General features: G+C 46.0%; 1 protein-coding gene across 1 annotated transcript; it reads left to right on the forward strand.

The window, feature by feature from the left end:
* Positions 1–613: 613 nt before the first annotated feature.
* On the forward strand, positions 614–12,251 carry CUNH1orf158 (chromosome unknown C1orf158 homolog). The gene is made up of 4 exons (XM_032864053.1): positions 614–938; positions 7,210–7,323; positions 10,570–10,747; positions 11,856–12,251. The coding sequence occupies exons 1-4, from the start codon at positions 825–827 to the stop codon at positions 12,035–12,037; spliced, it is 588 nt and encodes a 195-aa protein (XP_032719944.1). The 5' UTR covers positions 614–824; the 3' UTR covers positions 12,038–12,251.
* Positions 12,252–12,700: the final 449 nt, after the last annotated feature.

Genomic DNA, 12,700 nt, shown 5'->3' on the forward strand with positions numbered 1-12,700 from the left:
ACTCAGTGCTCAGGATGTAGCGTTTGCTCAATAAAATGATTGGGGCGGGGGGCGAATGAAGACCAACTGAAAAAACCACATGGTATCAGTTTGAACACAAAGATAGGATTTTTTGTGGAAACCCCTTGGGCAAAGGGGCAGACAAGCACTAACTGGAGCCCAGGGGTCTAGGCCAAAATCAGAGTGGATTCAAATCCCAGCTCTCCCACGTGGGCGATGTTAAACAGCTACTTAATCTCTCCTTGCTTCACTGTTCTCATCTATAAAATGGGTATAACAGTGGTCTCTGTTTCAAAGGGCTGCTGTGAGAATTAAATGAGTGACTACATGCAAATATCTCTGCATGGGCCTAGCCCATCAGCACTAGAGTAATAGAATTAGTCATAGAATGTGATCGTCTCAACTCATCCTTGTTAAATAACCCTAACAATGATGCCTCTCACAGGGCGATAACACGAAAATAAGGTCCTTCTGGCCCTGCATTTGTGGTGGTTATTGTTGGTTCGATTTGCTTCTGTGGGGTCCGTTTGGCTCCTGAAGAATCAGCTTCCCCCTTAAGGAGAGTATTTATCTGCAGAGCCTATCACCATGGAGACAGTCAACAGTAGGGAATCCAAGATCACGGCACCTCTCTCTGGAGGCTGAAAGTAGTCCCTCCGGCCCGTTTATTTTGTGAAATTGGCAGGGTGTCATCAACTGTACCCACTCAGAAGGGTAGCTGGGAAAATGAAAAAGATACCCTAAACTCAGCAACTACATAATATCTCCCCACTCCCGAGACCTGGAACTGTGTCAAGTCCAAAGCCTCCGGGCGAACACTTACCATGCAGTTTTTGACTGCGGTAAGTCCACAGTCATTCTCTACCCCGAGCTGGAAGGTCGAGACCAAGTACTCAACCCGAGTGCTCACTGGAAACTGGGTGGAAGAGAGGAAGAAGGTAAGCAAGGGGAGAAACTGGACCGAGGGCTCGGGGGAAGACCTGGCAGGCAGAGGAAGGATATGAGGTCATTATTATTTCCAAATTAAGGGTCATAGGAGGTTACATCTTAAGAATGTGACATTAGGATCTATGTGCTCTTCATAGGGGAGTTCCATTCAAGCCATCATCAAGATCCCCATTATATCTTGAAAATGCCATAACAGAGGTGTCAGTATAGTTAAGCCTCCCAGCATTATTTACAGTGGAGTGTTTCGAGGTATCTGGTGTTCCCTGTCCCTAATTCCCCTGAACCTTGATTTGAAGAACACCGGCTCTCCCTCGTCTGGCCCTTCCCAGAGTGTGGTACTTGCCAAGGCAGGCTTGCCACTGCTTGCACTGATGTCCAGGGATGAGCTGCTGCTCTCTGACACCTGTTCCACAATCTTGCCTTGCCTGTGCATTTCAGTTTTTACTTTCCCAGTGTACTTTAAAGGCCAACACAAAAATACTTGGCCTCAATCGGCCTACTTGAAATTGGGTATCTGTATTTGTGGTGGCAATCAAGACTGAGCCACTTAAATTTCTGCAGAGACAAGGAGATACCCTTAAGACTTCTTGGGAAGTGGACAAGGAAAAGAGAACCAGATACAATCAGCAGCTTTGGTGTTAGTGTGGGGAAGGTTGTTGGTGACGTCTGAGAACTGGAAAAGGCTATTTTCAGAGAGAACATTTGCATTCACCACCCCTCCGGCTAGATGTGGCCTGTGGCCATTGTTAGTTCTCATTGCACTTGGCCTTATTTGGGGACAGATATGTGTAAGAGAAGGTTCAAGGGCAAGGAGAACTGGCTGAGCAATCTGTCTAGGCTCCTGTGGGTGAGAGAGTACCCAAGGATACTATGGGCTGGTCCTACACCTGGAAGAGATTGCATAAAGAGAGCAGAGTTGGAGTGATATGAAAAACATGGCAGACTAAGAAGATCCAGCTCCTTACTCTCCCAAAGAAACACTGAAGAAACAACTATAACCTATCCAGAATAATTACAGAAGAGCTCTGAAAAGCAGTCAAAGGTCCACAGCAAATGCCCAATTTAGAAAGTCACATTCAAGATGGTAGGAAATGTCATCATATTTTACCTTGCTCTTTTCTCATTTTCTCCTTAGAACAGCAGGGTAGAGTGTAAGAGAAGCAGTGGCTCAGCTCCTAGTTCCTTCCCTTGAACCCAGAGAGAGTGGAGCAACATTTTAATCTGTCTGGAGGCTGCTTGAGGGATTGGTACCCCTGCTTTGCTTAACTCAGAGCTCAGATAGGGAAAACATGTCATAGTTCATCTTTCAGGCTAAGAAAAGCTGTTGAAAGCAAGGGTAGTTACAGCAGGTGAAAGCTGCTAGGGGACTACAAACCTGTGAAAGTCTGAGGCCGTGGATTACAGGTGGAGGAATGCAACAGAATATAAAAGGCCTTGAGAAGAACCAGAGGAGACACTCTTTGGAAAATTCAGGATTTTATTTTTAGTTTTATTTTTTATTTTATTTTTTCGGTGTTCCAAGATTCATTGTTTATGCACCATACCCAGTGTGTGGGATTTTAAAGTAGCTGTGTATATAAACTAAATAAAAAAAAATCAACACACACTCACACACACACACACACACACACAAACACAAACACACATGCACACATACACAGGTTCAGGCAAGATGAGTGCTCAGAAAGCTCCTAAGAACTCAAGACTTCATTCATCCTGGAACACACCCTGTTAGTTAGTGGCAATCTTCCCTTAAATGGACTGGACAAAAACCTTAGAACAACCACCTTAAATATGCATAAAGAGCTAAAAGAAAGCATGAACAAAGAACTAAAGGAAATCATGAAAATAGTATTTGAACAAAATAAATATCAATAAAAACAGAAATTACAAAAAGAAATCAAACAGAAATTATGAAGCAGAAAAATATAATAACTCTATTGAAAAAAATTCATTAGAGGTATCTGAAAGTGGACTTGAAAAAGCAGAAGAAAGAATCAGAGAACTTAAGGGGAAATCATTCAAAATTCTTGAGTCTGAGGAGACAAAATAAAGAATAAAGAAATGAGATCAGAGTCTAGGGACTTATGGGTCACCATCATGCAGACCAGTATACACATGATGGGAGAAAGAAGGGAAAGGGGCAGAAAGAATATTTGAAGAAATAATGGCTGAAAACATCCTAAATTTGAAGACAAGGCATGTGTCTACAAATCCATGAATCTCAGCGAACTCTAAAAGGAAACATCCAAAAAGACCCACACAAAGACATAGTATACTCAACCTGTTGAAAGTCAAAGACAAAGGAATTTAAAAGCACAAAATCAAAATGATACATCATATACAAAGTAACATTTATAAGATTATCAGTAGACTTCTCAGCAGAAACCTGCAGGCCTAAAAGAGATGGGGTGATGTATTTAAAGTGCTAAAAAAAATAAGCAAAACAAACAAAAAAATTCATAACATTTATCCACTGAGAATACTATAGCTAGCAAAACCATCCTTCAAAAATGAAGGAGAAACTAAAGCATCACCAGGTAAATGAAAGCTGAAGCAGTTCATGACCACTAGGCCTACCCTACAAGAAATGGAGCAATATTAGACAGTACCTCAAAGCCATATGAAATGAAGACCTCTGGTAAAGGGAAGCACATGGACACATATAAAAACCACGGTTATTGTAATTTTAGTTTGTAACTCCCCTATATTTATAGGATTTAGAAAACAAACACATAAAAATAATTATAAATCTATGTTAATGGGTACAAAATGTATCAAGATGAAGTTTATGACATCAGTAACACAAAATGGGAGGTGGCAGGGTGTAATGAAGCGGAGTTTTTATGTATGAGCTCAGTCAAGTTGGTGTCCATTTAAAATAGATTGTTTAAAAGATCATTATAACTTTAGGATGTTATACGCAATCCCCAGGATAACTACAAAGAAAATATCTCTAGGATATACGCAAAAGGAAATGAGTAGGAAATAAAAACATGTCACTGAAAATGATCAACTAAACACACACAAAGGTAGTAATGGAGGAAATGAGGGACCAAAAAAATCCTCTAAGAAAACAAATAACAAAATGGCAAAAGTAAGCCCTCCCCTGACAGTAATTATTTTAAATGTAAATCGATTAACCTTTCAATCAAAAGACATAGATTGGTAAAATGGGGAGGGTACTCAAAACCTAGGATGCAACTATGTGCCACCTCTGAGACTGTCTTTAGATCTAAGGGCATGCATAGGTTGAAAAGGAAAGGACAGAAGTAGTTATCCATCCCAAACAGCAATCAAAAGAGAGTGGGTTACCGATATCATTTAAAAAAAATAGACTCTAAGTCAAAAATTGGTATAAGAGCCAAAGAAGGACAATGTATATCGAAGAAAGGATCATGAAGAAATAGAAAATCTGAATAGATCTATAATGAGAAAGAAACAAACACATCTCCAAAATACAAGTCCATGACTAGATGGTGTTACTGGTGAATTCTACTCAGCATTTGATTACCATGGCATAACAAAGGCCATATATGAAAAGCCACAGCTAACATTATACTCAATGGTAAAAGACCAAAAAAACTTCTCCTCTAAGATCAGGAATAAGACAAGGATGTCTGTTTTGCCAGTTCTATTCAATATAGTATTAAAAGTTTAAGCCAGAGCAATTAGGCAAGAAAAAGAAGTAAAATGCATAGAAATTGGAAAGGAAGAAGTAAAATTATCTCTGTTTGCAGGTGACAGGATCTTCTATGTATCAAAGCTTAGAGACCACATAACAAACAAAACAAAAAACCCAGAAAAAATCCCGTCAAAACCGATAAATGAATTCAGCAAAGTAGCAAGATACAAAAATCAACATACAAAAATCAGTTGCATTTCTATACACTAACAATGAATGATCTAAAAGGGGGACTAGGGGCACCTGGGTGGCTCAGTGGGTTAAAGCCTCTGCCTTCGGCTCAGGTCATGATCCCCGGGACCTGGGATTGAGCCCCTTGTCAGGCTCTCCGCTTGGCAGGGGACCTGTTTCTGCCTCTCTCTCTGCCTGCCTCTCTGCCTGCTTGTGATCTCTGTCTGTCAAATAAATAAATAAAATCTAAAAAAAAAATAAAAGGGGGACTAAAGAAAATTCTATTTACAACACACACACACATACAAAATACTTAGGAACAAACTTAACCACAGAGGCAAAAGATTTACACAATGAAAACTATAAAATATTGTCAAAAGAAATAAAACACAATGTCAATAGATGGAAAGAAAGCCTATGTTTATGGACTGGAAGACACAATCTCATTAAGATGTCAACACTACCTAAAACTGGCTACGGCATCAGTGCAATAGGATTTTTTTTTTTTTTTGCAGAAATTAAGAAATCCGCCCTAAAATTCATTTGAAATCTCAAGAAACTGAATAGCCAAAATAATCTTGAAAAGAAAAGAAGTACAAAGTTGGAGGACTCACATTCTCTGATTTCAAAAATTACTACAAAGCTACAGTAACCAAATACTGGGATACTGGCAAAAAGGTAGACATATGAACAGATGGGATTAAAGAAAAAGAGCTCGGAAGTAAGTCCTCACATATCTGGTCAAATGACTTCAAAAGGACTGGCAAGATCATTCAATGGTGAAAGGACAATCTTTTCAACAAAAACTAAATGTGAAAGAATGAATGTGGACCCTTACCTTACACTACATACAAAAATTAATTCAAAATGGGTCAAAAACCTAGATGTAAGACATAAAACTCTTAGAAGTAAACATAGGAGAAAAGCTTCATGACATTGAATTTGCAATGATTTTTGTTTGTAGGACACCGAAGTCATAGATAACAAAAGAAAAAATAGATAAATTGGACTTTCATCAAAATTGAAGACTTTTTATGCATCGAAGAACACTATCAACAGAGTGAAAGGATAACTCCTGGAATGGGAGAAAATGTTTGCAAATCTTATCTATGATAAAGGCTTAATATCCAAATATATAAAGAACACCTACAACTCAACAACAAAAAATAATTAAAAATGGGGAAAAAATTGAATAGATATTCCTCCAAGTTATGCAGATGGCTAATAAGCACATGAAAATGAAAAGATGCCTAACATCACTAGTCATTAGGGAAAGCAAATCAAAATCATAAGATACCACTTCACACCCATTAGGATGGCTATGATAAAAAAAAGAAAGAAAGAAAAAGAAAGTAGTAGGTGTTGGTGAGAATATGGAGAAATTGGAATGCTTAGTGGGAATGCATAATAGTGCAGCTGCTTGTAGACAGTATGACTACTACTAAATGCTAATGCTAAAAACATTAAACGTAGAATGGCCATATGACCCAGCAATTCCATTTCTGGGTTTATACCCAAAAGAACCGAAAGCAGGATTTTGAAAAGAGATATTCATACATTCATATTCATAGCAGTGTTATTCACAGTAGCCAAAAGGTAGAATGGATAAACCAAATGTAGGGTATGTATGCAATGAAATTCTACTCAGCCTTCAAACGGAAGAAAATTCTTACACATGCTACAATGTAGATGAACCCCGAAGACACTACGCTAAGTGAAAGAAGCCAGGCGTGGAAAGACAAACACTGTATGATTCCACTTGTATGAAGTACCTAGAAGAGTCCAGTTCATGGAGACAGAAAACAGAATGGTGGGTGCTGGGGGTGGAGGGAGGGAGGGACCTGTTTAATCGGTTCGGAGTTTTAGTTTGGGAAGAGGAAGAAGTTCTGGGGACAGGTGATGACTGATGGTTGCACAACCATAAGAGTGTACTTAATGCTCCCAGACTGTCTAAGCAAAAATGGTCAAAATGGTAAATTTTGTTATGTATATTTTTCCACAATAAATATTTTAAAAAATGAACCAGGAAACACAATATAATGGGAGGGGGGGAGAGTGGAACTGGGAAGAGGTGAAAACAAAGAAGAAAAAGAGAGGAAGGAGGCAAGCAGGAGGGGAGAACAGGGAGAGAGAAGACGAAGGGAGCAGGTGTAGACCATGAGAAGTGGTCCCGGGACACAAGTAAGAGCTTTCCTGAGGCATAGGGTGCCAAGCGCCTGAGCACGGTCCTTTCTAAGCTCTGGAAGGGAAGGGGCAAGGTTAAGCCTGCATCACGCAGGACGCCCTGGGCTCTAAGGTTAGCCTTTCTCTGCCCAGCTTTCCCTAGCCCGGGAGGGAAGGGGATGCTGCGGGAATGTGAGAAGGTACATCAGAGATGTTATCTTGACTATTTCTTCTTTTTCCAGTTCACCAAAGCCACTGAGAAAACACCTCAGTGCATTTACAGAAAAGAGTATGTCCCCTTCCCGGACCACAGACCAGACCAGATCTCCAGGTGGTACGGCAAGAGGAGAATTGAGGTAAGAGGGAGTGGGGGCCCCACACTCAGGCTTGGCTCCCCCACCAGTGCTCAGGAGTCATCACCTGCCAGATTTTTCTAAGCTCAATTCCCCCTCGGGGGGACACAGGAGTGATCTCATGAGCTCCTTCCCCAACCCCGGGGCCTGCAGATGGCATCCACCTTTATTTACAACCTGCCAAGTCTCCGGCTGGTAGCATTCTCCCTGCCCTGTATCCCAGCACTCTTCTGGATCATTTCCCGGTTCCTCCACACTTGCCTAACAGGCTGTGTCAGTAAAGGGTGTGGGAAACAAACAAACCAACGAACAAGGTAAATACTGAGTTTAGGGGCACGTCGTGAGAAATCACATAGGGTCCTCCAAAAGCGAGTAGCGGAGATGCTTGGATGACAGTATTTTTAGTCATCTATTCCCCAGCTTTCTGTTCTTTTGTATAAAAAGTCAGGGCCCTCTCTCGCTCATTGGGTGCCGGTGCGTGCCCTTGTGCTGCAGTTCCCTGGAGAAGGAACCAGGGCACTACGACTTCAGGGCATGCCCCCTACTCTGACCCCACCTCCCAACCCCATACCTGCCTAAACTCAGGGCGGGGGCATGGAGTGAGGGGTGGGCATGGCCAGCACGGAAGCATTTTGGAGCTGGAAGGGACCCAAGAGATTGTTTAGCTCAGCACCTTCATTTTCAGATAGAAGGTGCCCGGGGTGTGCAGAAGGTCTCGTCCGAAATGGCGTAGCTGGTTGGTAAGGGACTAAGCAGGTGGCTGATCTGCAAATCAAGCAAGAAGTATCCTCGAATCCCTCTTCACTGTCTGCTGGAGTGGACTCTCTGTTGCCTGCATTTGGGGTCACCTCCATATAAAACAGCACCACGTTCTCAGCTCCATCCTGGTGTGCCTGGGTTGCGCTGATATCCCCGGAGCACGCTGGCATCCGCAGACCGTGCGGGGGCTCTGGGGCTGCTAATCTTTACGATTAGTGCGCCCTGAAGACCCAAGTGCACGCTCGTAGAAGGAAGTCGAAGTAAGAACCCACGATCTGGGGCTCCTTTTCCCCAATCGTCCATATATGAGAGGTACTTAGCCTAGCTCTTGATACACATCCGTGCCCCCTCTTAAAGACTTTTGGGCTCATGACAAACGCTGATGAGGAGATAACCACACACATGCACTTCTTTGGAATCAGGTTAAGGGGCACCTGGGTGGCTCAGTCGCTTAAGCATCGGACTCTTGATTTTTGGCTCAGATCATGATCTCGAGGTCATGGGAGCAAGCCCTGAGCTGGGCTTTCCGTGGTTGGCGGGGCGTCTGCTTGGGAATTCTCTCTCTTCCTCTGCCCCTCCCCCTGCTCTCTCACTCTCAAAAATAATAAATAAATAAGTCTTTATATAATCTGATTAAAATTAAGAAGCCTGCTGCCAACATACACACAATATAGACCCAAGCAGTCAGGTAACGCATCTCCAAGGACTCTGTTCAGATCTCCTGCTTGTGGGCGTGGACCCGGGACAGAGCTCGGCCCCTGCACAGCTGTTTCAGCCCGCCGGCGGCTCCGGGGGCTTCATCCTGCTCTTGCTCTGAGGACAGCCAGCTCCCATCCCCACATCACTCTGCCTCCTCCTTAGGCAAAGGCGCATCTGCTCTTTAAATCAACTATGTATGGATCGATGGGGTTAGCCTCCGCCAGGGAGGACCCCCTTCCTGTGCTTTTCTACTAGGCAGGTCTATTAATCACAATTTTTATGTTCTGTGTTTTAGATGGTTTGACATCTTAGGGGCCGTGCCAATCCTGGACAGACTGCCCTCCCAGGACAGGCTAGTTCCTTAGGACAGTAAGCAGCTTGCCTGCAAGCACGCCTTTGGGATACAAACCAACCAACCCAGAGCCCATACCCCAACCATCTCCTTTACATAAATCTCCCATGCCAAGCCGATATCCCTTTGCCTGAAATCACTCCAGGGCCAGACTCCAGTAACCAGAGGTACCTCTTTAGCCCAGAGCCGGCTGAAATCATTTGAACTCTGCAACCCTAAACTTCTCAAACTTGCTAACCCTGCCTCACCTGTTCCTTCCCTTGGAAACTACCTGGAGGTCCTGGGCCATGCTCTCTCCTTCTGTGACCCTGGGGCTCCCCTACGTGATCCTGGGTGGTGCCCCCTCCTCTCGGGAAGAAAGTAATGAACTTTCCAAATAATTTCTTTCCAAGGCACTTGTCTCTCTGTCACCTGACCATCCCTGATCAAAACAAAGATCCCAGGTGCATCATCAAGACAGTTGGGCCATGCCCCAAACCAAGAAGAACAGCAAGAAAATCCCTTTCTCCTTTCCCTACTGTGATATGTCCTCAGCACTTTCCTGGGAACCCCTCCAACTTGCTTTCCCTGGCATTGGAAATGTACTCCAGGCACCTGGTGAGGCAGACCTAGGGATCCCCTGTGTCTGTGCCTATACCCTGTCTCCCTGCAGCATTGTGATCTGACTTATTTATTACGTGCAGCCGGCATTTCCAGACCAGAGCAGACACAGACCTCCCTGACTGCTCCAGACAAGAGGACAGGCATGGAAAGCCACATTATCCTCCCCTGTAAATCAGTCCAGTCCCCCCAAGATCCCCTTCCAGGGCCAAGAGGATTTTCTGCGGAAAGGCACTGATGCAGGCAAAGGTCCCAGAGTCAGGAGGACATGGCTTTCTTCTCCTTGTAAATAACTCCCACCAAAGAAATCCCTCCCCGAGTTTCCAGCTGAGGGAGCCATAAATCCTCTGCGGGAGAAGGCAATTTATGGGGCGTTCTCTGACTCTTCCCATAGTAACTGATTGAAATAGAAGGTGCGTATGTCAGGCCTGGTATTCAACGTCTTTCACTGGCCATGGAAATAGGCACTTGGATAGGGGAGCCTAGAGACACATCAGAGGATGTAATTTCAGATCACAAGGGCAGCTGTGAGAGGGCTCTGCAGCTTCCTATTTGGCTCGGTGTCCTGCCTTCCATTTTAATGTGTCCCCATAGCCCATTCTCGGGATGAATTGACTTGGCATACACAGGGGGCCCTCAGAGACCTGACAGCCTCGAGGCTGGGATGTGTGTGTGAAGGTGAGCTGCGCCACGGGGGGGCCAGACAGCTGTGTCTCCCAGGTGGCGGCCCCCAGGGCTCAGGCAGCAACACTCACCATCAGCGCCGCACACCTGCCTTGCAGCGTCTGCCTTGCTCCGATCGGTTAACATGCCACCCCCGCCCGTGTCTGACCCTCCAGGGCTTCCCGTACAAACACCTGATCACGCACCACCAGGAGCCCTCCCACCGCCATCTGATCAGCACCTATGATGACCACTACAACCGGCACAGCTACAACCCAGACCTGCCCCCACATCGCTCTTGGAGTGGACACAAGTTGCTGTGGCTCCCAGAGAAATCAGACTTCCCCCTTCTTGGTATTCGTATAATTCGGGATTCTGCCCCACGCTGAAAGACTCACCCAGAGAGCGTTAGAATGACACGAGTGGGGGCAAACCCTATTGACCTGCGGGGCCGCTTCTTGCCACGGAGGTGATGCTGGCTGTGGGGTGGGGCCCTCCCCTGCGCACCGCGGTGGCCTGGGTTTACCGGGAGCATGGGTGGCAGGAGTAGGAGCACTGAACTCAGATCCATCATCTTTGCATAAACAGTGACGACCAGGTCCCCGGTGCCCTGCCCTGACTTAGCACCTGGTGGACACAGGAGTGACAAATGGGGAGGAATCCCTGCCCCTGGGGAGTGTCATCCCAGTGGGTCCGGGATCAGACACTGTTCATGGATGACTTAAAGTCTGGCAAAAAAGATCATTCTGGACCGGGGTATGTGCCACAAGGTGAAGATACCCAGCGAGGGACACAAAGTGAGGCAGTTATATGTGACTCTCCTTTGGGTGGAATGATGAGGGATGGTCTTTCTGGAAGAGAGAGTTGAGTTGATAGGAATTTGGGGGGGAGAGAATTCCAGAAGAGGAAATAGTGAGTGGAGACACTCCACAGCAGGAAGACCACTTCGGGGCTCCAAGGCCACCACAAGGACTGTGGGTTTTGTCCTTCCAACAGCAAGAGAACTTTGAAGGCATTTTTGTAAGAGAGTGCCTTGACCTGATTGACATTTCAAGCTACCCTCATTCTTTGCACGCAACTTTTTGTACTCCCTACACTTCGATGCAAAGGGACCTGGGTCCAATGGTGAGCTGCCTGTCACTCCGCATTACTTCTGCAAGGGTTTCTCCCTGGGATCAGTCTCACAAGACTGCACTGCTCCCTTCCCTGCTAGGGTAGGACAGTCCCCCAGGAGCCAGCAGGTTCACCGTCCACCAGTCGTGGGGCTGCGTTTTCCAAGGCCTATGTACCAGCTCCTGGTTCCTCCTGAGCATGCTGAGCGGGCCCCACCCTGAGCCAACACTCCTGCAAGCCCTTCTTCCCTCCAGAGCTCTGCAGCCCCCAAAAGCCTCCAGGGCCTCATGCCACACATCCTCCTGGCCGGTCCATGCCCCATTCACCCAGACCCAGCTTTCTCTTGCAGCTCCCCCTACAAACTACGGACTCTATGAGCAGCTGCGGTGGAGATGGCTGGCACCCAAGGCTGCCCCGAGGGAGAGCATTTACACCTCGTCCTACCCTAGACCACCACTACATGCTTTGTCCCGGCGCGAGCATGCCATCCCTGTCCCTCCCCCTCGTCTGCACCCGGTCCCGCGCTTCTGAGAGTGGCCACTCCACAGGCAATGTGGGCAGAGCCCACCGGAGACCCGCTGTGCAGTTGGACCTGTCAGGCAGCAGGCGGCGGCAGACACACTCAGAGTTTTTGATCTGGCCCCGCCAAGGGTCCCCTAGAATCATGGTCTGTGTTTCATGGATCCCACCCCTCCTCCAAACCCTCAGGTTCCTTTCTTTTCCATCTCACAATTAAAGCTCTTTGACACAATGGAGTGCCATATATATGCAGAATTCTTCAGAGTAGCAGAAGACCCTCTCCCTCGTTTCCCATGAGGGTAAACTGAGGCCCAGAGAGGTAACATGTTCCAAGAAGGAGGATCTAGTCCATACAGAAGGGGATCTGAACATGAGACCACTGCAGAACCCCATGGAATAGTATAATGTGGTTATGGGAGGGCACCCCGCAGGAGCTGGCCTTTGGGGAGGGGTCTAGCACATCATTGCCTCCCCAGGGGCATGCTGAACCCAGGGCTCAGAGGAAGCGAGACACACAGCATCTCCCTCCCGCCTCTGAGCTCTCAAATCCTTTTCTGGGTTTGAGGATGGGGAATTTTTCAGTAAGGGTTTCAGAAGGAGGATGGACCGCTGGACAGAAGATCCGGGGCTGTGTCCTGGCTCAGGGACTGGGTGCGGTCGTCATTGCCCAGGATG

This window comes from Lontra canadensis, unplaced genomic scaffold (genome assembly GCF_010015895.1).
Source record: "Lontra canadensis isolate GAN:19392208 unplaced genomic scaffold, GSC_riverotter_1.0 scaffold25, whole genome shotgun sequence".
NCBI classification, from domain to species: Eukaryota; Metazoa; Chordata; class Mammalia; order Carnivora; family Mustelidae; genus Lontra; species Lontra canadensis.

Bases quoted from the DNA above. Each gene is read 5' to 3' on its own strand.
- CUNH1orf158 (XM_032864053.1), top strand. From the start codon at position 825: ATGCAGTTTTTGACTGCGGTAAGTCCACAGTCATTCTCTACCCCGAGC. The intron at 939-7,209 runs GTAAGCAAGGGG...TTCTTTTTCCAG, and splicing joins GGGTGGAAGAGAGGAAGAAG to TTCACCAAAGCCACTGAGAA. The intron at 10,748-11,855 runs GTATTCGTATAA...TTTCTCTTGCAG, and splicing joins ATCAGACTTCCCCCTTCTTG to CTCCCCCTACAAACTACGGA.